The 25,042-nt window shown below is 42.1% G+C and overlaps 2 protein-coding genes and 2 long non-coding RNA genes across 5 annotated transcripts; all 4 read left to right on the forward strand.

Moving 5' to 3' along the window:
* The first annotated feature begins 102 nt into the window (after positions 1 to 102).
* LOC306837866 (serine/threonine-protein kinase WNK4-like) lies at positions 103 to 11,609 on the forward strand. Of its 2 annotated transcripts, none has more exons than XM_079365714.1 (22): positions 103 to 352; positions 969 to 1,447; positions 3,284 to 3,456; positions 3,731 to 3,951; positions 4,046 to 4,203; positions 4,278 to 4,366; positions 4,727 to 4,946; positions 5,031 to 5,270; positions 5,395 to 5,572; positions 5,712 to 5,923; positions 6,356 to 6,429; positions 6,554 to 6,683; positions 6,812 to 6,928; positions 7,175 to 7,333; positions 7,512 to 7,566; positions 7,901 to 8,014; positions 8,359 to 8,921; positions 9,119 to 9,167; positions 9,631 to 10,114; positions 10,269 to 10,474; positions 10,553 to 10,647; positions 10,757 to 11,609. In XM_079365714.1, the coding sequence occupies exons 2-22, from the start codon at positions 1,040 to 1,042 to the stop codon at positions 10,757 to 10,759; spliced, it is 3,948 nt and encodes a 1,315-aa protein (XP_079221840.1). In that variant the 5' UTR covers positions 103 to 352; positions 969 to 1,039; the 3' UTR covers positions 10,760 to 11,609. The 2 variants fall into 2 exon arrangements, with proteins under 2 accessions (XP_079221840.1, XP_079221841.1); XM_079365715.1 differs by having other exon boundaries at positions 5,398 to 5,572.
* Positions 11,610 to 12,620: 1,011 nt separating this feature from the next.
* On the forward strand, positions 12,621 to 16,474 carry LOC306837877 (uncharacterized protein). The gene is made up of 4 exons (XM_079365735.1): positions 12,621 to 12,645; positions 14,078 to 14,857; positions 14,975 to 15,144; positions 15,502 to 16,474. Exons 2-4 carry the CDS (start codon positions 14,120 to 14,122, stop codon positions 16,382 to 16,384), a joined length of 1,791 nt encoding a protein of 596 aa, XP_079221861.1. The 5' UTR covers positions 12,621 to 12,645; positions 14,078 to 14,119; the 3' UTR covers positions 16,385 to 16,474.
* Positions 16,475 to 21,636: 5,162 nt separating this feature from the next.
* Positions 21,637 to 22,368, forward strand: LOC306837891. The gene is made up of 2 exons (XR_013781001.1): positions 21,637 to 21,714; positions 22,270 to 22,368. It is a non-coding gene; the product is annotated as an uncharacterized lncRNA (long non-coding RNA).
* A 673-nt stretch (positions 22,369 to 23,041) lies between these two features.
* LOC306837892 lies at positions 23,042 to 24,861 on the forward strand. Its single transcript, XR_013781002.1, has 2 exons — positions 23,042 to 23,158; positions 23,527 to 24,861. It is a non-coding gene; the product is annotated as an uncharacterized lncRNA (long non-coding RNA).
* Positions 24,862 to 25,042: the final 181 nt, after the last annotated feature.

A 25,042-nucleotide genomic window follows, 5' to 3' on the forward strand; every position in this document is an offset into this window, starting at 1 on the left:
CGTGACGTGTTTCCGGAGTGTTTCTTATCAGACAGGTGACAGGTGACAGGGGGGTGGAGCTTACTGCAGCTCGTGCAGTCTGCTCTCTGCTGATAGAGCTCATACACGTCCAGCCTGTGCTTACATGTTTATTACCATCATGAAGAGGATTGTATTTTCTTCTTTGTGGCTTTTAAAGTACAGAAGAGCTGAGGAAATGTTGTCTTGTCCCTTCTGACAAACTTCACAGAGATCCAGACTCTCTGCAGACTGTCTGTCTGTATTTGGACTGGATGGATCCCCTTCGGTTCTGCTGCTGGTTTTACTGGTTCCAGTTTTTCAAATCAGTTTGATTAAAGGTCCCTCATCTGCAGTGAGTACACGTTGAACAAAAATTAATTATCATCATCAATCATGATTTTTACTCACATATGATATCATTTAAAACTGTTTAAAAAGTTAATGTGTTCAACAAGTTAACATGGAGGAGATTTTCAAACAGTATAAATCTGCAGGTTAATGTTTCTGATGATAGAGTTGTATTAACTTTATATGAACATGAATATTTTAACAACCAAAACGTTTTCTTGTGTTCAATAACAATGTTATTGAACCTCTGGTTATAAAAGTATAATATATTTTTTAAGATTGATAGCTTGTTTTTTTACATTATTGAATATTGAATAGTACCCAGTTAAAATATAAACAGGTTGTACACATGTACAAGTGCGGTCAAAAAGAATAGCATAATTACAGCGATTTACTGGAAAATGTTATTCAATATAAAAAAATTTTATATAACAGAACCAAACAAACCAAGCAGTTCAGTTTTGTACTTTTTAAACAATTTCTAGACTTTTTTTCTGAATATATGAAAGAAAAAAACATAAAAATAGATGATATTAACTAAAAGGCAAAGTCAGCCCACACATTAAATGTTCTTCTGGTGGCTTCTCAGCAGTTTGTATCACTCCTTTATCACCATCAAGGGTTTGATCCAGAACCACAGTACAGATGGAGCACTGAGGAGGGGGAGGAGGAGGAGCACAGGCTGAGCACGATGCTGCCTGGCACTGTCGACAACATTGAAAAAAGACCTGAAGAAGAAGAAGAGGAGGAGGAGGAGGATCAGTCTAGTCTTCCTCCACTCTCTCCAGTTACTTTGACATACTCAATGGATGACCCCACCATCCAATCAGACGCTATCGCAAACTATCCATCCAATGAGGATGAGAGCTCGGACTCAGAGGAAGAGGTAGCAGCCACGCTGTCCGACTCAAACAGGCTGTTACTGGGGCAACGTGAGGAGGAGGAGGAGCACGATGAGGCAGAGACGCAGGCGGTGGCATCGTCCCCTGATGGACGATTCCTCAAGTTCAACATCGAGATCGGGCGAGGATCGTTCAAGACGGTTTACAGAGGACTTGACACTGAGACCACGGTGGAGGTGGCCTGGTGTGAGCTGCAGGTGACACACAAACACACATAAACACACACACACACACACACACACACACACAAACGATACATACTGACAACAAGATAAGATACGTCAGGATAGAAAGGAAAGTCTTGTACCCAAGTGCTCGCCAAGAGCTTCAAATGTATGACACAAAAACTATTTAATATAAAGCTAATGAGGTTCATAGTAATACAAATTAAGATGTAGTTGGTAAGGTGTAGTTTGGTGTACATTAAGGTTCACTTTAGGCGGTAGTTTAATGTTCATTCTGGTTACATTTAGGTTCAGTTTGGTTGTAGTTAACAGGTAGTTCAGACGTAGTTGAGTTGAAGTCTAGGTGTAGAGCAGATGTAGTTAAGCTTTGTTGAGCAGATGTAATAGTTCAGGTACATGACCTACCCCTTAACTACATTCAAAGTGAACCTAAACTAAACCTTAAACTAATCCCAAACTACATTGGAACGACCCCTTAATAGTTCAGGTAAATGTCAGTGGAGGTTCGGTGTTGGTTCAGGGTAAGTGCGCGTTAGGCCTAGTTTGGCTGTTGGTGTAATTAGTTAGTAGGTAAGGTTGCTTACTCTTGAAACTCAGTTGTAAACGTGAAGTTTTTTTTTTCACTGAATATCAAGAAGTTGCTTCCTCAGTTGTATAACTTTTAAACAAGCTCCTCAAATGATAGTTACAGACGAACGTGCCAGATGCTAACAGCGGGACTTCCCCACAGCACCACCGTACTGTGTGTGTGTGTGTGTGTGTGTGTGTGTGTGTGTGTGTGTGTGTGTGTGTGTGTGTGTGTGTGTGTGTGTGTTTGAGTGGGTTATCTGAGTTCATGTAGTATTTCTGACATTATACAGTAGTTATGCTGGATGCTGACTGTGAGATCTGATTGGCTCAGAATGAGGAAATGTTGGTTGAAATATTTCTTACTCTTCTTGGGGAAATGTTTAACACACACATGAGCAGGTAACGCTACGGTGTGCCTCACCTTTACTGCTGACTCGTCTATTTGAACGAACTTGTGAATTTGCTGATCATCAGTTTATTTGTTGATTAGTGAAGAGGCTGTTTGTTTATTCGTGAAAAGTAATGCATAATAAGTTGTTTACAATATTTTCAGTCCTGATGACTCTGCAGCAGAAGCTCTCTGCTACGACCTGACCGTTGTGATGTCATCACATCAGTCCTTGCTATTGTTATGGTTTTATTTTAATGAGCACACATTTATTTAATCTCAAATGAGTGTGTGTGTGTGTGTGTGTGTGTGTGTGTGTGTGTGTGTGTGTGTGATAAAATGTTTTACAAGTGACTCAGCAGTTTGGCGTAGTGTACACACTATCTGATTTGACACTCGGCTGCTGGTTGATGTTGATAGCAGCGCACACATGCATTAGACACAAATGGAGACACACGATGAATGAGGTCAAAGGTCGTTCTCTGGGAAGTTGTCACCACTTTGTGTTTACATTCCTAAAACTGCAGTTTGGAAATCACCGAAGGATTTCAAGATGACAGAGCTTTTTATTCGTTCATATCTTTTTTACTTTATTTTATTTACATTTATTTTTTATAAAGAACTATTTTAAATTGATCTTTACATTGAAACATATAATGGTTATATTCTTATTTTTGATCTTTTAATGTATTTATCTATTCATATTTTGGTTAAAATCGAGTGACGAATGTGTTTTATCTGATTGCGCGTCATGCTTGCCGGTTTGTGTTTTGTCATGTCAGCAGATTCAGAATTTGTGAGGGCTCAGCTTTGTTCTTACTGCAGGTGTTTTCTGTGTTCCTTAAGTATCAGCACAGTTAATTAATTGTTCATAACCTTTATATCCTCAGACTCATCGTCTGAACAAGGCAGAGCGTCAGAGGTTCAATGAGGAGGTGGAGATGCTCAAAGCTCTGCAGCATCCCAACATCGTCCGATTCTTCGACTCCTGGAAGGCCCCACTCCAGGGCTATAAATGCACCATCCTGGTGACGGAGCTCATGACGTCCGGGACCCTCAAGACGTGAGTTCAAAGAAGAAACTGCTAAATTAGACCTGGACTTGATCTGTTGTTCTGGTTGGCCAAAAAGGATTCAGTACAGATAGTTTGCCTTTACAATTAGTTGTGTACTGCTTCACTAGCCTAACCCATCAACTCCCTGATAAACGGTTTTCCTCTGAGCTCCTGTTCCCAGCTCCTGTTCCTTTCTCCACAAAGCAAAAAAAAAAGAGTTTACTCAGAGTTGCAAAGTTGCCTCTCTGATCAGGTGTGTTTGTCGTCTTTAAACTGATCCCAGGTACCTGCGTCGGTTCAGGCAGATGAAGCTGAAGCTGCTCCAGCGGTGGAGCTTTCAGATCCTGAAGGGGCTGCATTTTCTGCACACACGAAGCCCACCAATCCTGCACCGAGACCTCAAGTGTGACAACATCTTCATCACTGGTCCGTCTGCCTCCGTCAAGATTGGAGACCTGGGACTCGCCACGCTTAAGAAGGCCTCGTTCGCCAAAAGCGTCATCGGTAAGAACGTGGCGTAAGAAGAGGTGCTGATGTTCAAACATCGGATGTTTAGCCGTTGTTGTTTACTTCATGTTGGCTCTGGTGATGCATTCAGGAACGCCAGAGTTTATGGCTCCAGAGATGTATGAGGAGAAGTATGACGAGGCCGTCGACGTTTACGCCTTTGGCATGTGCATCCTGGAGATGGCGACGTCCGAGTATCCGTACTCTGAATGTCTGAATGCCGCCCAGATCTACCGCAAAGTTTCCAGCGTAAGGCTCCGCCCATCTGAGGGATTTCCCCTTCCTGCCTTTTTACCTTTTGCGTGACTGAGTTTGTCTCTCAGGGAACCAAACCAGAAAGTTTCTCCAAAGTGAGCGTGCCTGAGCTGAAGGAGATCATCGAAGGGTGCATTCGAACCGACAGCAGTGAGAGGTAACGGGACCAATCACTGCGTAGTATTTCACATGAAGATAAAAAAATTTAAAAAATCAGCTGACATCATCAAGCTGGAAACAGAACTCACTGATTGGACAGTTTTGTTGAATGACAGGAGGTCAAGACCAGTTTGATTCAAATTAGTAGATTAATGAGTTAACTGTGTAGTCAGAGTTTCCCGACATAGTTTTGCAGACAGACCTGACGAAGTCTGGATTCAGACATTTTACAAAACTTCATTCCTGAGGTTATTTCAGCATCCTTTTCCTCTTTTAAGGTTCATGAAAATGTCCTCCTGTGAGTGTTAAAGAAACCTCACTTCTGAGCTGCTTTTGTTATCATCGTTTAATCCTGCAGGTTCACAATTCAGGACCTGCTGGATCACCGGTTCTTCCTGGAGCTGTCCGGGGTCCATGTGGATCTGGCCGAGGAGGACGACGGGACGAAGGCAGCGCTTAAACTCTGGCTCAGGATGGACCAAAACAAGAAGCTGCAAGGGAAATACAAAGACAACAACGCCATCGAGTTCTTGTTCGAGCTCTACAAAGACGTCCCCGAGGAGGTGGCCCAGGAGATGGTACCTGCAATGCGTTACGTTAACGACATGATCACGTGATGACGTCACCTTGAGGGCCAACTTATCTCGCTGTCTGCCTCACAGGTGGTGCTTGGGTTTCTGTGTGAGGCGGACTACAAGCTGGTGGCAAAGGCGATCAGACACCGAGTGACGGCCATTAAGCGTCAGCGAGAGAAGAAACGCCAGTTACTGGACGAAACTCTGAACAGCCAGAAGGAAGCTGTAATGGAGGAGGGGTCTGACTCCGCCCCCAAACAACCGGCGCTGCCCCATCAGGAAACTGCAGGTGCCATAAGCAGTCCGACTAGAGAGGCATCCAATCAGGTGTGTCTGAGGAAAAACACTCATATAGTAACTGAAGTATTAAGTACTTTTTACATTTTATTTACGAAGTGCTTAATCAGACGAGAGAGAAAAGTCAAGAGGTTAAAACATCTGCAAAATCCAGCAGGACTCAGCAGCTGTGTCAGGCCTCACCCCTGCCTGGATGCAAGCCCCGCCCTCTGTCACTATGACATCATCATCAAGCAGCCCCGTGGATTCTGGGATCAGCAGTGTCTCAAGCAAGGCAGACGGAGAGGAGGATGACAAGACCACCAAGCACTCCACACTCTCCTCCGCTATGAGTCAGGATATAATCTCTTATAATCTCACAACCATATAACCTCTTCTATGTGTTATACAGCTAAAGTTATTGACGTTGCCTTTTTAAAATAATCTAATTTTGAAATATATTTCTATTTCTCCCATTGGTTGACGTGGCAGAGGACGGTGAAATAGAAAGCCACTTCAGCCCCTCAGCTGTACCAGGGAAGGTTGAGCCCCCGGCCCAACATGTTACCAACCCCGCCGCCATCTTGTCCGTCCCCACTCCGCCGTCCCCTGTGGCTCCGGCGATCCCTCGGCCCAAGGCCCCTCTCCTTGGCTATCGGGCTCATTCAAAACCTCCACCACTTCCTGTTCTGCGTTTTCCCAGGGTGAGCAGAGGGCAGAATGATGGGCAACCTTTTATGAGCAGAGTGTTCTGCAGCTGTCATTTCCTTTAATACAAACAGGATTGGGAAAATGAAGCTGATTTTGCCTGTCAGGAAAAAAACATTTTTTGACAATGGAGTCTGGTGGATTTGGAATTAGCAATGCTTAACAATAGTTTCTGTTTCTAGGAAAATGCATCTTAAATATCTTTCTTAAGGAATGATCTAATATGTATTACTTTAGTTCATTTCCTAATAAAATGTTTTAGAAAGTTACAGCAGTATTTTCATGACCTTTGTCTCCCTCTTGAGGAGATAAAAGGTACTGACACAAGAGAGAGCGCTTCAGAACGATCAGCTTTGACATTTTCCTGGAAAACGTTTTTTGCATCATGAAGATTATCTCTGTGATTTCCTGTTTCCCCCCCCAAAAAGAGCATCGCTGTGTCCCAGAAAGCCAGAAGACCCCAGTCTGAATCAGTGTCTGGCTTTTCCTCACCAGTTGACAGGTAACACACAAACACACACAACCTATAAATCATAAATTAGATCCAACGTCTTCATTCAAGAGTTCCAACTTGTTTCTGTTACTTCAAATCAAAGTGTTTTTTTTATGATTTTGTTTCTTTGTAGCTATGCCTCTGACGTTACCTCAGGCTTCAGTGACGGCAATGACGGCCAATCAGACATGGGCACCAAGGACGCGAGCTCAGAGGCAAAGCAGTTCAAGAGGAGAGCGAGGACTCGTCTGAAAATCACAGGGGTGAACACTTGAGCCAAAAGTCTTCATTAAATCTAAGTATATGTGGTAAACAAAACTCAAGAAGTATCGTTTAAAACACCTTGTGTGTGTGTGTGTGTGTGTGTGTGTGTGTGTGTGTGTGTGTTTAGGTTTCCGAATTGCAGGAACGTGTGGTTGAGTGTCAGCTTCAGACTCACGACAGTAAGATGGTGACATATAAGTTTGACCTGGACGGAGACAATCCAGAGGACATCGCCTCTGTGATGGTGAGCTCCGACAGCCAATCAGAGCGCAGCATTGATTACATCCAAATCTAAATGAGCTGTGGGTTTCATCTTTGTGAACATCACGTCCTGACGCAGAGGCAGGAACCATGGTGTCTTGTTGCAACCACAGCAGAGCGTCTTTGTGGAATAATGACATTAAAACAGAGACATATATGTTGTTAAATGAAAGATGACTTTTTTACTTGATGTTGGATTGTGTTATCAGTTTTTCATTTCTTTCCTCAGATCCACAGAGACTTCATTCTGCCATCAGAACGACAAGGGTTTATTTTCCGCATGTATGACATCATAAACAGGGCGGAGTCTTTGATCATTCAACAGCAGCAAGACGACAGAGACTCGCCATCTCAGCTGTCGGCCTCCACACTGCCTGAAGAGACAGCTGTACGTGTGTGTGTTTTCTTTGAAACAAGTGAAGATCATGCTACTAATGTTTCTTTTTTGGGGGGGGCTTTATTAGAGAGATAAATGATAGCATAACTGATATTATATTGGCTAAGATTAAGAAAAAATCAAGGATTATTCAACCACCATAGTTGTTGATTTTCATCCTTTTTTTCAGTCTATGGCAGTGGCCAATAGCCTCTCAAGAACTCCATCCTCATCTTCACTACCAGGTAAGAAAGAAGCAAAAAAATGAGGTCGGGACAACGAGCAACACATCTGATAAATCAAATCTTATAGCTTATTTAAAAAATCACAAACAAGAAACAAACAAACTGAAAATATAAGTCACGAAAGGTCTCTCTGGTGAAGATCCAGTTCTCCCTTGAAAAAGAGAAAGTTGATCTCAATGGGACGAACCTGGATAAGTAAAGGTTAAATAGACTATAATGAAAAATAAATGATCGGTTTAAAAAACATTAAACATCGATATATTCGCCCATGCATCTCTAAAAGTAAACCTTATCCTCCTCAGACAGGCTGAATGATCGATGTGTCTTCTTTCAGATACTGCAGAGGTTGACTCCTCCCCCTTGAAGTCAGACAACGTCTACACAAACTCAAACGAGGCCACAGCCAGCGTCGGACCCCAGAGGTCACAGTCCTTCCACTCCTCTTCAGGTACACAGAAACACTTGTGTTGATGGTAGATTGAGGATGCGTTAGCGAACAGACCTCCAAGATTAAAAAGGGAATAACAACCATCAATTTTCTCCTTAGTTTTGCTCGTTTCACAAGACAACAAACCACATTTATTAACAGTAAAATATCAATTAATAAAGCATTTAAACAGTTATAATTAAAAACCATAATTTTGATTAAGGTTCCACATTTTTTTTAATTGGAAAGGTGAATCCTCTATTTTCAGAAACACATGTTGAGATAATTAAATCTCATACTGATGTCTGACGTTGATATTTTTATGTAGATGAAATATTTGTTGACAGTTTCCGCTTTCTCTCCAGCTTCCTCCCATCAGTCTCCTCCTCTCCTCCTTCATTACCCCCCTGCAGACTCTGTCCCTCCTCTAGCCTCCCCTCTTCCTACATACCACCTCCCATCTCCCCCGTACTCCCCTTACACCTTCTCATCCCCGAACACCTCCCCTGGCGCCCCCCGAGTCCACAGTAACCCTTCCCTCTTCACGTCCTCAGTTCCTCCTGCTCCTCCTCAGTGGCCCCCTCCAGACCAGCCTATCTTCTCTCTGGCCAACGTGCTCTCACTAGCGATGAGCATGGCCCATTCCATCATTCCCCCTCCTGGGACCCCGAATCAAGGGTTCGACCCCAAGACCCATCCTTTATCACCCTCCTACCCTTCCCCCCTAAATGTCCTCACTCCGCCCATGTCTCCAATACTGAGTCCTAAACTCAATCCGCCAAGCCACGCCCCCTCCCCAGTACCTATCCGCTCCCAGTTGTCCTACAGTCCTGTCACTCCTGAGAAAGCCTCCGCCCCTTACAGCCAGATGGGAGTGCAACATGCTCGGACTCCAGTCAGCCCTCATACAGAGATAGAGCAGCAACAGGTGAGCTTCTGTTAAACCAAAGGCAGTCCTGATGAAGCATTAAGAACAACTTTTAGCAATTTAATATTTTTGTTTCCATTTTCTTTAAAATCTGTCGTAATGTTTTTATTTAATGTGTTTACTCTCCCTGTTGTGTTTCAGCGTTTTTTGAAAATGTTGCTCATGTATATCCTGTGTTTTTTTTGTATTTCCTTCAGGCATCCTCCCTTATCTCCTCGTCACCTAGACTGTCACCCATTCAGGAGGGTAAGACAAACTTTCTTTCACTTTCATCCGTCACTAAACAGCGGTTCTTCCTCCAGAGAGAGGAGGTGGACGCCGTGTTTTTCCTCTGCGCTGTACTGAGTTGAGATTAAGAAGTACAACTGCATAAAGCACTGCAAATACAAGAAAAGAGAACGTTTCTAAATGAAGACAGGGAATCTGTCTGCAATGACTCTGACCTTTCAATTATAGAGCCATCTCTCAGAAAAAGGTGCCACATACAAGTCAAGTGCAGAGTTTGTATGTTGTATGCAGGCATTTGAGTTGTTTCATGTTTCCATTAATAATTCTTGATGTGGATTTCAGAAATGCAGCACGCAAGAAGCAAACCTGCCACCTCGCTTCAGATTACATCTTTGATTTCCCTCACAGCGCCACCCGCAGGACAAACTACGACATCTCTTTCTCTTCAGCTCTGAAAACTTTTCTTCTGTTTTTGTTTCAGTGAAGAAATCTATCTTCACCGTCGGCCGTTTCCAGGTGGCACCCTCTAAAGACGCTCCCGCTGTCAGTCATCAGGAAACCCGCCCCCTTAGCCATGCTACACCTACTGCACACTCCCCGCCTCCCTCCAGGCCGGACCAATCAGAAAGCTCAGAAAGCTCAGCGAGCAGCACAGAGGAGGAGAGTGAATCAGAAAGCATCTTCAACACCGTGACAGTCGCACCACCTCGACATCTGTGGTCCCATGAAAACCCTGCAGAGCCGGGGGAGGGTGGGAGCAGGAGAGAAAAGGAGGAAGAGGAGAGGAAGAGGAGAGGAGGACAGAAGTTGAGTGCCGGCCTGTTGGAGTGGACGGCTGGTAGCCCGGGGATGAGCAGCAACAGCTTTGGCCAAGCGTGGAGTCGCTCTGCACCCGACATCAGCTCTGACGAATCAGATAGCGAGAATGAGGACATGTGGGTGGAGCTGCAGCAGCTACGTGACAGGTGATTGGTGGATTGATGAGATGAAGTTTGTACAATTGCATCTGTTGATATTAGCTTTCAAGGAAAGTTCTTCCTTTTAGAAGTTTAAGAAAAAAGCGATGAAACACCTTGAATCCCCCTAAACACCTTTTTTAACCTTTCACTCTAATCCAAGACACCTGACAGAGGTGAATAACCTGCAGGCCAATCAGAAGCGAGAGATTGAGGACTTGTACCGAAGGATGGGTAAAGTTCCACCTCCTGGCATCGTCCCGCCATCTGCCATTTTGAATCACCGTCAACGTCGCCTCTCGAAGACCGGAAACTACCATCCTTCACGTAAAAACAGCCTGCAGAGACTGGACGTGCTGCCCCCCGCAGGTTGGAGGACAAACTGCTGCCTACTCAAATCAACCAAGCAGTACAAGAGAATGATAACATGAATGACGTTTCTTACAGGTATCATGAGGAAGAGCTCGGTCAGCGGAAGCAGCAGTGGCTCTCAGGAGAGAGCAGGGAAAGGTGTGACCTTTGCCCTTAAGCACAGCTGCATGGTGAGCGGTTTTTACAGTTTACTTGGGAGACAAAAACAATGTTGATTATAGAGGTGGGGATGTGGGGATAAGCAATGAAAACTTCTGACTTTTGATTTCTTTCTTTCAGTGAAAGAGAAGCTGCTGACTGAAAACATGAAGCTGGTGATGAAGATGAAAGCTTACTGATCACTTTATTTTGAAACATGTGGATATGTGAAAATGTTTCATTTAGTTCTGTTTTTAAAAAAATAATAATTTCTGTGTCTTTGTTTAAAAAAGGAATTAAGGAAGGGTGTAGACGCAGCGCTGAGGGAATGCGCCTTTCAAAATTATCAAAAAAATCCAACCCTGCCTTTAAGAAGCACCATAAACACAATATAATGCACAAAGGTTAAAAACATACATTTCAAAATAATCCACAGTTTCCTTTTTCTATATTTGAGATGTGCTCTGGTATGTTTTTTTAAATCTGTTTGAAAATGTCCATAATTCAGATTTAAACAATATTGTGAATTACAGCACTTTAGCGAGTAAATAATGAGCCTTGTAAAAAAAAAGTCTAGACAACCACATACCTCCAACTCAGAACACCACGCTCTACTTGTCTTTGACTATTTATATTATGATTTCCCACAATCATAAAAACAAGACAATCGAGATGAATTGATAACGCTGGTGCACGCCGTGCGGTGCACGTTTTGTCTTCAGGGTTCGTCATGTGTGGTAAATGTTTGTTAAATTTTGCTTTCAAGAGTTTGTCACCACTACCTCATATTTAAACTACCTTTATATGTATATTATCTTCATGTGTTGTTTTGTTTTTCACAGTGTTCAGAGTGGTAACGTGATGCCAAGTAATCGTGTTTAATAATCATGATCAGAAGAATCGTGATGACGATTTTTGACATAATCGAGCAGCCGTACCATTCAAATGCACTGATGCTTGAATTTGAATAAATGATTCTCCCTTTCAACTTAAAGCCTGCAACACTTTATTACTCAGAAGGTTTCAATAGTCCAAGTTCTTTGTCCTTACAGAAAAACCTTGAAGATGTGAAGCCAAGTTTTGATCTGGTTGAAGAATCTGTAGATCTACAAATCAATGACACTTCACTTCAGGTTGTTACGACTTTTTGAAGATCTAACTCTCCCCGAGGAGATGACTCTACGTGAAATGTGTTTAACTGTCGTCATTTCTAATAACAGGTGAATATTTATTACATTTATGTCTGAGACCTTTTCAGCTTGTGATTTCCAGATTCTAGAAACATGAAGCGTTTGAGACAACCAAAATACAGATGTAGGCCCAACATGAAAAAAATGGATTTGACCCGCTATAATGTATTCACAATCAGATATAATCAGTCATAAATGTTCTTTATAAGATCATTTCCAGTATGAATTCTTTGTTTTACTGAGACTTGTAAATCTCTGTCAAAAGGAAAAGTTGCAAACGCACAGCTCAGTGAGTTACACATCTGTTTTAAACCTCTTTATTTTTTTGAATACCAATAAAATGTGACAACTGGCTTCATCTATGTAACTGAGACTCACAAAGAAAACAACAATCCAGGCATGAGTAAATAAAAACGTGATCATTTTCTTAGTTGTGCTAAAAGCTGAAATTTGTTGGACCTTTGCTTGATGAAGCACACACACATCACATAATATCTGATAGTAGGTTACTTAGGGCACCTGCACAGCATAACACTCTTCTCATATTGTTTATAACACTGACTGAACTCACTGTAAGCAAACACCAAACTGTTAGACGTTACAGCAACCTTCAGGGACAGATCGCAGCCTGCACCGATAGATAAGGGGAAACTACGCCTCACCATGGTTGGAGAAAGTAGCTCCTGCTTACAGGAAGTCACATGTCTTACAAACAGAGCTGCAGTTCAGCAGTCAGACAAAAACATCATTCAGAGGCTGAAATTTACTTTCGGTTTGGCCGTTATTTAAACAGCTCATCGAGAGTTTAGCCTCAGATTCTGTCTGGACTTCACTCAACAGGTAAGAAACGAGTTCCTTTTTCAATCTTTGCTTGTCATGCTGTCAAGTCTCTGTAGGAATAAAAAAGCTTATGATTCACTAGAACATCGTCATAAAGTGCATTTAAATATATAGAGCTTAAAGTAGACTTTTTAACATTTTAAGAAAGTGTAGATCTTACTTTTTATAAACTTCTGAATCTGTTTAACGTAATGAATAAATGTTTCTTCTACTTTTAAGTGACTGCATGCCAAACATGAAATAACATGAATATGCTTTCTCTGTTATTTTTTTCTTCATGTAACTAAACGTGTGTAAACATATATAAGGTCTTCATGAAAAATCACAGAAGTTGAATATATCTTCAGTGCAAAATGACTCGGCAGACTGCTCGTAATTTTACTTTCCCATTTCTCTACTTGTTAAACAAAAGAATCTTCATATCAATGTGTTTAAACTTCAGTGTAAAGTTCAACAGGCATGCATAGTTTGTGTGTCTAAAAAAAAGCAAGCTCTAATGTCTGTTATGTCTTCTGTAACCAGAACAGGGCGGACTTGTTAGTAGAAGGCAGAAATATTTGAATCTGGAAGCCTGCCAGGGAGTAATACATAACCTGTGAGACTCCTGCTTCAGTTGAGTGTGTTATCAGATAACCGGCAAAAAGGACAAAAATATAACTGGAACTTGTTTAACAAAGAGTAAGGCTCCGGACTCTGAGGGTGCCCTTGTTATGATCAGGAAGCAGCATTTATACTTTGATCGTCAACTATTCCATGATTATTCACAGAGCTGGGCCCATTAATGTTTATTATCTAAATGAAATGAACCGAATGTCCCAAAGTCTGCTTTTAAAAGGGACATGTTATGAAAAATCTGCTTTTACACTGTTTTTGAACATCTATTTGGGTAACCTGAGTGTCTATCAACCCACAAAATGTGAAATAAATCCACCCAGTCCTTTGTTTGTGGTCTGCAGAAGTCTTACCACATAGAGAAAAATGCTCCGTTTCACATGTCCTCAGTTTGTGACATCACAAGTTGGATTGTGGTAAGAAAATCCCCTCCCCTCCTCTGGTATCTCCACCTCCAGCCTAGAACAAAACTTTAGCACAGGTCCAACATTTTTATTGTCTCTACAGAGGAGTGATGTCTACGATGTCAACTCAGGGGGCGGGGTCATTACATTTAAAGAGACACACACCAAAACGGAGTGTTCTGAGAGAGCTGGTTTATACAGGGTCACAAACCTTCTCTGGTGCCTGATTCATTTTATATTTGGACCAAAGTACAGCACAGAAGTTTCATTTAGACCACAGGGGGACTGTTTGAAAAGGTGAAAAAAAAAGTTGTATATGTCCTCTTTAAATCCAACCACAGAAATTGTTGTTGGATGGTTTCGGAATAGAAGAGTTTAAGTGTGTTTTTATTCCTCCTCTGACTTTCTTCTTTCAGATTTTCTATTTGTAAGATCCGCCGGACGCAGAGACCTCCACCATGTCCACTGCAGACCAGCTGCTGGAGCAAATGTTCTCCTGGATCGAGCAGAGAGAACAGTGTGCAGGGAAGCTGAGGAAGCTGGCCCAGGAGCTTGAGTCCCTCAGAGCGAAATGTAATGTCGGCGAAGCTTACGGCAGTACATTGGGAGTGGTTGGAGCTGCATGTTTTATCGGAGCTGGAGTGGCCACTCTGTTCACCGGTGGTGCAGCTGCTCCACTGTTAGGTATAGCAGGAGGAGTTTATACAGGCGTAGGTCTTGGCATAACTCTGATTACTAAACTCACTGAGCACCTCTTGTCAAGCGACACCATGAAAGATGCACAGAAGATAGAAAGTAAGAGTAATGAAATTACCCAAAAAATCCAGAACCTGTTCCAGAAACTGAAGGAAGAGATGCAGCAGGCTGGCTCCTTTACAGACCCTGATGACCTGGACCATCGCGTCATGACTGAAATCTTAGGAGCCATGGCCAGACGAAGTGGAGTGTCTCATCATTTCATCAAGCAAATACTCAAACGGCCCAATGTCTTTTTTAATTCAGGAGCAGGCAACATGGGGCGTAACCAGAAAGTATTCCTCCCAGAACTGATGTTCGGACTCGCCGGTATTTTATCTTTTTTCACACTAAAGGCTGGTGGGAAGGAATTTCAATTTCTTTTTGCCAAAGGAGGTCAAAAACTGTTCACAGAAGTCTCTAAAACTGGACTTAAAACAGCCCTTAAAGGAGGGGCCATGGTAAGATTAATTAACTACACCCAAAAAGGAATTTAAGTAAATCATGCTCAATATAAATCACATTTAATTCATATTCTGGTTTGTTTTGTTAAAAATGAACCATGTTTTCATTGTCAGGCTGTTGGGGGAGTGATTGGAATCGCATTTGAGCTTCCTGAGGCAATCAACCAATGGAAATCCCTGATTGAGAAGAACCATGTGACTGAAGCGAGCCAATCACTGAGAGATACAGCTAACGACCTTGAAAAGATCAGCCGCACTCTGAGGAAGCAGCTGGATGAGATCAAGTATGAAATTCTCCACATAGACTCTTACAAAGTGTTTACAAGGAGCATGTTTAGGAAGAGACCATAGGTGCAGCAACTGCAGTAAGTTTGTATAGAGATAGATGTGGCTCACTAAAATATACGTTTTCAGTCCTCCTGGATTTCATGGACCAAAAAAAGTCTCATTTTGCAGCAGGTTTTTTTAAAAGTTGTAGCGCAGGTCTGGATGTTTTGAGTTTTAGTGTAACACATTACAAATCCTCTTAGAGTGACTGGCAGAAGTTCTCCCCTCCCCAAAAAGTTCCAAGAAAGACAATGTTTTTTTATTTTTTGGAAAAATGTGATTAAGATGACCCTGTTCTCCATTTCCTCCAACAGAAAAATGTTTAAGGAGTTTGAAGTGCTGAAGAGCTGCATTGAAAACAGCAACAGGAGTCCTCAGCAAAAGTTGGACTTCATCGAGATAGTTAAACGATATTGTCAAGATCAAGCCATCTTGAATTGGCTAAACGAGAATTATAACACTGAGATCTTCTTCAAACTCGTGGACCTGTTTTATTTTATAAAGCAAATGTTGGATAAGAAAAAGAAGAAGACAAACCGAGAGAAAATCGACATCATCTTCGTAGCACATGGATCAATTAAAGATCCCCTGATGACAGCCAGCACTCTGCTCCCTCTGTCCACAATCGAGGATGTGATCCTGTATTCTCCCTGGAACTGTCTCATTGATTCTAAAGTGGTGTTTGGTATCATTCGAGGAAGCATACAACCTCATCACAGGGCCTTCGGCTGTGCAGCAGGATGTCATTGTGGAAATTCTTATAACCATTTGCCCACTAAACTGCCACCATACTGGAACTCAATGAAGAATGCTGGAGCAGGGTTCATCCCAAACATCATCGTTGCACCTCTGAAATCAGAAGACCGAGCATGGAACGGCGTGGTGGATCTGCAAGAAAGATTTGGTCAGCCTGGGATGAACCGAATCTACCTTCCGTACACGTTACCATTCACAATCCCGTTCTATGTTGTCACTCTGGCCCTGTCCCTGGTGCTCTTTATCTTTCCATACGAAGCTACTCTCCACCTCGGAGCCTGCCTGGGTAGATCCTCTGAAAGAACACTGGAAGGGCAGAGCGAGTACCTGAACCAGCAGTATGCATGGACTAAGGACCACACGTACATGTCATCGACAGACAACGTGTTTGGCGCAAATCCTGATCTGCTCAGAGTCTTGAGGGATTTGTTTGATCAGTAGGTCATTTTAGTGTTAACACTACAGTGGCCATTAAAGCCTAACCCCCATATAATAACACACGATTCATAGGCTGTGCATTTCCACCTCCTTGGACCTTCAACTTCACTCTTCATCAACTAGGCTATTGTGCACATCGAGCCTGTGGACTGGCGCTAGCTAGTGATTGGCACCTGTAATTGGTGGACGTTTGATGACATCATAAGCAAAACCAGACTTGATGGAGAAAACATCAATCTCTTTGTAAAATTGGCGTCAATTTTGAGTGAATAGTGAGCTAGTCATGCAAAACACAATCTAATGCGACATTTGACAGCTGTGAATGAACATAAAATCATATTGATTTTTTAGTTATTTTTATCCACCGTGATTGAGAAGACAATGTCAAGGTAGGGACTATATATACTGCCTTTGATACTTGGAGATAAATTAAGTATTTGGGGTTTCCTGGCGTAAAACAAGATCACAAATCATGAGGTGATGTGCTTGGGGAGGCCTGGGTAACCGCTAGGGGGGGCACGGCCGGCGAATGCCCCCCCATAGCGCCGACACTGGTATGAAGTGTAACGATGAAAATACTTTTCTATCTACTATAGCTTTCTATCTATAACATCAGCTATTAACTACGTTGAGTCAACCAAACTATATTAACTATTATCACAATTTTATTCATAAACTGTATGTTTAAAACTATGTTTCAACATGTACTTAGTATGTTAAAGCTCATATACATGTCATTTCTCACTTTTTTTCTCACTCCTCATCTGCACTGCTGACCTCAGAGTCAGCCTCCAGTTGGACACTTTCATGCATATTGATAGTCACCTTACTGAGCACTGGTCACTTTAACGAAATAATCACCCTAATCATGTCTGGTTTCATCCTACTGTTGTGTTATGCTACATCTGTAATGGGTTGACATGATCACCCTAACTAGGTCAAGTTTCACTCTATTGTCTTTGACACTTAATGCTAATCTGCTCCTCAATAGTTGGGTACTTTAATGACAATCACCCTAATCACTCCTGGTTTCAGGTTATTGTTTTGGACACTTAATGCTAATCACTGCTCCTTTATGTTGCTGAGCATGCCAATGGCCCAATTTGCATCCCTGCATTGACTGTTTAATGACTATACTCACACCTCTGGCACTACCTCAAACACCTTTGTACATGCACATCTTGTTTGGGGGATTATTGTATACAGAGGGGGGGGGGGGGGACAGCGGGTGTGTATTGTAACTAATGTCTTGTGTCCTGCCTGTCTGTATACTGCTACTGGATGCCTCGAATTTCCCTTGGGATCAATAAAGTATCTATCTATCTATCTATCATAGAATTATTAATTAATCTTGTGTTTAATATATAATGTAAATCCACAGATGCAGTGTTATCAGGTAGTGCCAGGTATTTTCTGTTATTCCTCAAAATTGTAAACTAGTGCTGGAGGTTATCTGAGGCTACGTTTCATTATCTGTAACCTGTAAGACTCAAGACAATTGGCTCTACAGGACTTTTAGAGATTTCCAGTCTGGTGCAGCATCAGCACCTGTGGGGAAACTTTTACTTCCAGCTATGCATGTTCTTTTTTGGGGTTTTTTTAGACAAACTATGGTCTGGACTATGATCCTTCCTTTTCCTCAGCCAAGACTCTGGGTTGAACTTCCTGTTTCTTCGGTTGGGTTTGCTTTGCCTTTAATATGAATCCACTTGAGGCCTTGTTCATTTGAGCTTCATCAGATGCTGTATTTAGAGAATCTTACTTTTGATGTTCAAATATCTGACTGATCTTGTCTTGACCTGTGTCATCATTTAAATAAAACAAAACATGAAATATAGAATTGTTTGAATGTTTTCATTTTGTGTTTAAAGATGAGGTGGAGGCTGCCCAGATATCAAATCCAGCAAGAAATCCACCTCAGTCCTTCACGAATCAGTAAGCTGTCTAACTTCTACTTTTAGCTTGCAGTGTCATAAGCTGTTTGAACACCAGCTGGCAGCAGAGGTCAGGCTTTCAGATTCTACCTCAGACAAGGTGCAGACGTGTTGACTCTCTCCAGACTCCCCCGTCTTCATCAGCAGTGTCGAGACCCACCGGCTGATGTTGAGCCCTTAAAGGGGGGAAATAGAGAGAAAAGAATGAAGAAACCACAACTGTCCCCTCCCTATGGTATACTGAGTCACTGTAATAAACAAATGTAGATATTTAAAGTCATAGCAGTTACATATTCTGCTGCTCTTCCTCCTCAGTTAAACAAATATGTTGGTTTAGGTTGAGTTCAACAAGTCAACAAATCAAGATTTCAAACTTACATATGTGTTAAAAAAAAAATTAAGCTCCGTTAAATGGTGCAACAGCAACCACATGAAGCTCAACATCGCCAAAACAAAGGAAGTGGTCGTGGACCATAGGAGGAAGAGGTGCCACCCTGTCCCAGTCATCATCCAGAGTGAGGAAGTGGAGACGGTGGACTCTTACCAGTACCTCGGGGTTCACATAAACAATAAACTGGACTGGTCTCATAACACTGACGTCCTCTTCAGGAAAGGACAGAGCAGGCTATACTCCATACATTGTCCTGTAGTATATATTATTTATGGCTGCTGTTTTCATACTGTTATTATATAAATCATCACTGGTCACTTTAACCTGCCATTCACTGCACATCATTTCTTCATTGTCCTGTTGACTTCACCTCATTATGTATATTCTTCTGTAAATATCTATTATTACTATATTTCAAAAATGTGTATTTATCTTACTATTCTGTTCTGTTTTGACTTTTTTTTTTTTTTTTTAAAGATTTGTTTTTGGCTTTTTATGCCTTTATTATAGAGGGAGGACAGTGGATAGAGTCGGAAATCAGGGAGAGAGAGAGGGGAGAGACATGCGGGAAATGGGCCACAGGCCGGACGCGAGCCCGGGCCGCCCGCGCGTGAGGACTGAGCCTCGATACATGGGGTCGCGCGCACTGCCGCTGCGCCACCGGCGACCCCCTGTTTTGACTTTTTGATTTCTGTATTGCTGCTGCAACGCCCAAACTTCACCTTGGAGATCAATAAAGTAATATCTTATCTTATCTTATCGTATTTTTTATCTCATGTGATACAGGAACTGAGCAGCAGTTCAACTGTCATATAAAGATCATTCAGAGCCTGAACTTACTTTCGGTTTGGACGTTGTTTAAACAGCTAATCAAGGGTTTGGCCTCAGATTCTTTCAATCTCATGCTGTCAAGTTTCTGTGAGAATAAAAAAATAGAAAGAAGAAGAACATCGTCATAAAGCGTTCTCCCCCTCGTCCCCATTGGGAATGAGGCCGACGATGGCAGAGTCAGAGAACTTCTGCAGGTGACAGTTGGTCGTGTTGTTGGAGAAGTCTGCAGTGTACAAAGTGAAGAGGAAGGGAGCCAAGACGGTCCCTTGTGGGGCCCCTGTACTGCAGCTAACCAGGTCAGAAACACAGTCCCGTGTCCTCACAAACTGTGGCCGGTTGGTCAGGTAATCCAGGAGCAACGATGTGAGCTGCAGCTTGTCCCTCAGAAGCATGGGCTGTATGGTGTTGAAAGCACAGGAGAAATCATAGAACATGATCCTCACAGTGCTCCCAGCCCTCTCCAGGTGAGAGAGAGATCGCTGCATGAGGTAGATGACAGCATCATCCACCCCAATGCCTGGCTGATAGGCAAACTGCAGCCGGTCCATTGATGAGCTCACCAGGGGGCGAAGATGTTGAAGGACCAACCTCTCCAGGGTCTTCATCAGGTGCGATGTAAGGGCCACTGGCCTGTAGTGGTTGAAGTCCTTGGGGCGGGAGATTGTTTGGCACCGGTACCACGCAGGATGACTTCCTGTGGTACTCGCCCCAGTTTAAGGCTCAAGTTGAACATGTGCCCCATAACCCCACAGAGCTGGTCTACACATGTCTTAAGGAGCCTGGAGCTGATGCCATTCGGACCAACTGCTTTCCTGACCTTCAGCCTCCTCAGTTCTCTGTTCACCTGGGTTGTTGTGAAGGATAGGCTGGAGCAGGCGGGCTGTGGGCTGGTGGTTCTGAGAGTGGAGATGTGGCTGGAAATTGGGGGAGAGAGTGGTGTGCAGGGGGTGGGGGGTGAGGATGAGGTGGGGATGTGGGGTGAGGATGAGGTGGGGATGGACCATGAGGTGGGAATGGAGAGTGGGAAATATGCTTTCTCTGTTGTTTTTCTTCATGTAACTTAACGTGTGTAAACACATGACGTCTTTTTGAACAATCACAGGAGCTGAATCTATCTTCAGTGCAAAATGACTCGGCAGACTGCTTGTCATTTCACTTTTCCATTTCTCTACTTGTTAAAAAACTAACCACCCATCTTCATATCAATGTGTTTAAACCTCAGTGTAAAGTTCAAAGGTCATGTGGAGTTTATCTGTCTAAAGAAAAAGCAAGCAGTAACTTCGTCTGTAACCAGAACAGGGCGGACTTGTTAGTAGAAGGCAGCCATGTTTGAATCTTGAAGCCTGTTTGGGGGTAATAAATTATATAACCTTTGAGACTCCTGCTTCAGTTGAGTGTGTTATCAGATAACCAGCTCAGGACAAAAATCTAACTGGAACTTGTTTAACAAAGAGTAAGGCTCAGGACTCTGAGGGTGCCCTTGTTATGATCAGGAAGCAGCATTTCTTTATACTTTGATCGTCATCAGAAACTATTCTATTGTTATACATATCTCCATACATTGTACTGTAGTATATATTATTTATGGGTGATATACTGTTATCATACCATTGTTGTTATATTATATATACATGTTTTATATTATATTGATATTCTATACATTGCATGGCAGTATATAACTGAATATTGTATCTATTGCACTGTATTATATTATACTGTATAACTGTCATATCATACTGTTGATTACATAACTTGTTGCTTCTGAACACACGTCACTTTAAATCATCATTGGTCACTTTAACCTGCCATTCACTGAACATCATTTCTTCATTGTCCTGTTGACTTCATCACATTATGTATATTCTTCTGTAAATATCTACTATTACTAGATTTCAAAAATGTGTATTTATCTTACTATTCTGTTCTGTTTTCACTTTTTGATTTCTGTATTGCTGCTGCAACCCCCAAACTTCACCTTGGAGATCAATAAAGTAATATCTGATCTTATTTTATCACCTGACATAAAGTCACATGAGTCACATGATCTGAGCAGCAGTTCAGCTGTCATATAAAAACATCATTTAGAGGCTGAAATTTACTTTCGGTTTGACGTTACTTAAACCCAGCCCATCGAGAGTTTGGCTTCAGTTTCTGTCTGGACTTCACTCCATCAACAGGTAAGAAACGAGTTCCTTTTTCAATCTTTGCTTGTCATGCTGTCAAGTCTCTGTAGGAATAAAAAAGCTTATGATTCACTAGAACATCGTCATAAAGTGCATTTAAATATATAGAGCTTAAAGTAGACTTTTTAACATTTTAAGACAGTGAAGATCTTATTTTTTATAAACTTCTGAATCTGCTCAGCATCATGAAGAAATGTTTCTTCTAGTTGTAAGTGACCGCATGCCAAACATGAAAACTTAAATAACATAAATATGCTTTCTCTGTTGTTGTTTTTTTTTTTCTTCATGTAACTTAACGTGTGTAAACTATGACGTCTTCTTGAACAATCACAGGAGCTGAATATATCTTCAGTGCAAAATGACTCAACAGAAACTATTCCATGATTATTCAAAGAGCTGGGCCATTAATATTTATTAACTAAATGAACTGAAATGAACCGAATTTGAAAAAGTCTGCTTGAAATCCAACCACAGAAATTGTTGTTGGATGGTTTCGGATTAGAAGAGTTTAAGTGTGTTTTTATTCCTCCTCTGACTTTCTTCTTTCAGAATTTCTATTTGTAAGATCTGCCGGACGCAGAGACCTCCACCATGTCCACTGCAGACCAGCTGCTGGAGCAAATGTTCTCCTGGATTGAGCAGAGGGAACAGTGTGCAGGGAAGCTGAGGAAGCTGGCCCAGGAGCTTGAGTCCCGCAGAGAGAAATATACTGGCAGCAAAGCAGTCGGCAGTACAGTTGGAGTGGTTGGAGCTGCATGTTTTATCGGAGCTGGAGTGGCCACTCTGCTCACCGGCGGTGCAGCTGCTCCACTGTTAGGTATAGCAGCAGCAGGAGTTACAGGCGTAGGTCTTGGCATAACTATGAGTACTGAACTCACCGAGCACCTCTTGTCAAGCAACACCATGAAAGAGGCACAGAAGATAGAAAGTAAGAGTAATGAAATTACCCAAAAAATCCAGAACCTGTTCCAGAAACTGAAGGAAGAGATGCAGCAGGCTGACTCCTTTACAGACCCTGATGACCTGGACCATCACGTCATGACTGAAATCTTAGGAGCCATGGCCAGACGAAGTGGAGTGTCTCATCATTTCATCAAGCAAATACTCAAACGGCCCAATGTCTTTTCAAATGGAGGATCAGGCAATATAGGGCTCAAAACTGGACTTAAAACAGCCTTTAAAGGAGGGGCCATGGTAAGATTAATTAACTACACCAAAAAGGAATTTAAGTTAATCATGCTCCATGTAAATCACATTTAATTCATATTCTGGTTTGTCTTGTTAAAAATGAACCATGTTTTCATTGTCAGGCTGTCAACCAATGGAAATCCCTGATTGAGAAGAACCATGTGACTGAAGCGAGCCAATCACTGAGAGATACAGCTAACGACCTTGAAAAGATCAGCCGCACTCTGAGGGAGGAGCTGGATGAGATCAAGTATGAAATTCTCCACATAGACTCTCACAAAGTGTTTACATGAAGCATGTTTATTTAGAGTTCGTAGGTGCAGCAACTGCAGTAAGTTTGTATAGAGATAGATGTGGCTCAATAAAATATACGTTTTCAGTCCTCCTGGATTTCATGGACCAAAAAAAGTCTCATTTTGCAGCAGGTTTTTTTTTTTAAGTTGTAACGCAGGTCTGGATGTTTTGAGGGAGTTTTATTGCAACACATTTCATATGGCAGAAGTGCTCCCTCTCATGGCTTGGTGATAGCTTTTTGCCAAAAAGTTCCAAGAAAGACAATGTTTTTTATTTTTTGAAAAAATGTGATAAGATGACCCTGTTCTCCATTTCCTCCAGCAGAAAAATGTTTAAGGAGTTTGAAGTGCTGAAGAACTACTTTGAAAACAGCAACAGGAGTCCTCAGCAAAAGTCTGAGTTCATCGAGATAGTTAAACGATATTATCAAGATCAAGCCATCTTCAATTGGCTAAACGAGAAGTATAACACTGAGATCTTCTTCGAACTCGTGGACCTGTTTTATTTGATAAAGCAAATGTTGGATAAGAAAAAGAAGAAGACAAACCAAGAGAAAATCGACATCATCTTCAGAGCACATGGAGCAATTGAAGATCCCCTGATGACAGCCAGCACTCTGCTCCCTCTGTCCACAATCGAGGATGTGATCCTGTATTCTCCCTGGAACTGTCTCATTGATTCTAAAGTGTCGTTTGGTATCATTGAAGGAAGCATACAACCTCATCACAGGGCCTTCTGCTGTGCAACAGGATGTCATTGTAGAAATGACAATGACCATGTGCTCCCTAAACTGCCACCATACTGGAACTCAATGAAGAATGCTGGAGCAGGGCTCATCCCAAACATCATCGTTGCACCTCGGAAATCAGAAGACCGAGCATGCAACGGCGTGGTGGATCTGCACGAAAGATTTGGTCAGCCTGGGATGAACCGAATCTACCTTCCGTACACGTTACCATTCACAATCCCGTTCTATGTTGTCACTCTGGCCCTGTCCCTGGTGCTCTTTATCTTTCCATACGAAGCTACTCTCCACCTCGCAGCCTGCCTGGGTAGATCCTCTGAAACAACATTGGAAGGGCAGAGCGAGTACCTGAGCCAGCAGTATGCATGGACTAAGGACCGCACGCGCATGTCACCCACAAACAACAAATCCTGATCTGCTCAGAGTCTTGAGGGATTTGTTTGATCGGTAGGTCATTTTAGTGTCAACACTACAGTGGCCATAAAAGCTCAACAGACCAGAAACGCAAAGAGAAAGCTGAAGGAAATAAAAACGGAACAAATTTGGACAAAACAAGCAAATCGTTTCTAAAGTGCAAAAGTGTGAAGTGTAACAATGAAAATACTTTCTATCTACTATAGCCTTCTATCTATAACATCAGCTATTAACTACGTTGATTCAACCAAACTATATTAACTATTATCACAATTTTATTCATAAACTGTATGTTTAAAACTATGTTTCAACATGTACTTAGTATGTTAAAGCTCATATACATGACATAGAAGTATTAATTAATCTTGTGTTTAATATATAATGTAAATCCACAGATGCAGTGTTATCAGGCAGTGCCAGGTATTTTCTGTTATTCCTCAAAATTGTAAACTAGTGCTGGAGGTTATCTGAGGCGACGTTTCATTATCTGTAACCTGTAAGACTCAAGACAATTGGCTCTACAGGACTTTTAGAGATTTCCAGTCTGGTGCAGCATCAGCACCTGTGGGGAAACTTTATTTGTATGTATGTTCTTTTTTGGGGGGTTTTCAGACAAACTATGGTCTGGACTATGATCCTTCCTTTTCCTCAGCCAAGACTCTGGGTTGAACTTCCTGTTTC

The sequence above is a fragment of the Symphodus melops genome, assembly GCF_947650265.1.
Source record: "Symphodus melops genome assembly, chromosome: 17".
Taxonomy (NCBI): domain Eukaryota; kingdom Metazoa; phylum Chordata; class Actinopteri; order Labriformes; family Labridae; genus Symphodus; species Symphodus melops.

Excerpts from the sequence above, each read along its gene's own strand:
- LOC306837877 (XM_079365735.1), top strand. The coding sequence starts at position 14,120 with ATGTCCACTGCAGACCAGCTGCTGGAGCAAATGTTCTCCTGGATCGAG. Across the intron at positions 14,858-14,974 it reads CCCTTAAAGGAGGGGCCATG|GCTGTTGGGGGAGTGATTGG; the intron begins GTAAGATTAATT and ends TTTCATTGTCAG. Across the intron at positions 15,145-15,501 it reads AAGCAGCTGGATGAGATCAA|AAAAATGTTTAAGGAGTTTG; the intron begins GTATGAAATTCT and ends TTCCTCCAACAG.
- LOC306837866 (XM_079365714.1), top strand. The coding sequence starts at position 1,040 with ATGCTGCCTGGCACTGTCGACAACATTGAAAAAAGACCTGAAGAAGAA. Across the intron at positions 5,271-5,394 it reads CTAGAGAGGCATCCAATCAG|CAGGACTCAGCAGCTGTGTC; the intron begins GTGTGTCTGAGG and ends TGCAAAATCCAG. Across the intron at positions 10,115-10,268 it reads CTGCAGCAGCTACGTGACAG|ACACCTGACAGAGGTGAATA; the intron begins GTGATTGGTGGA and ends CTCTAATCCAAG.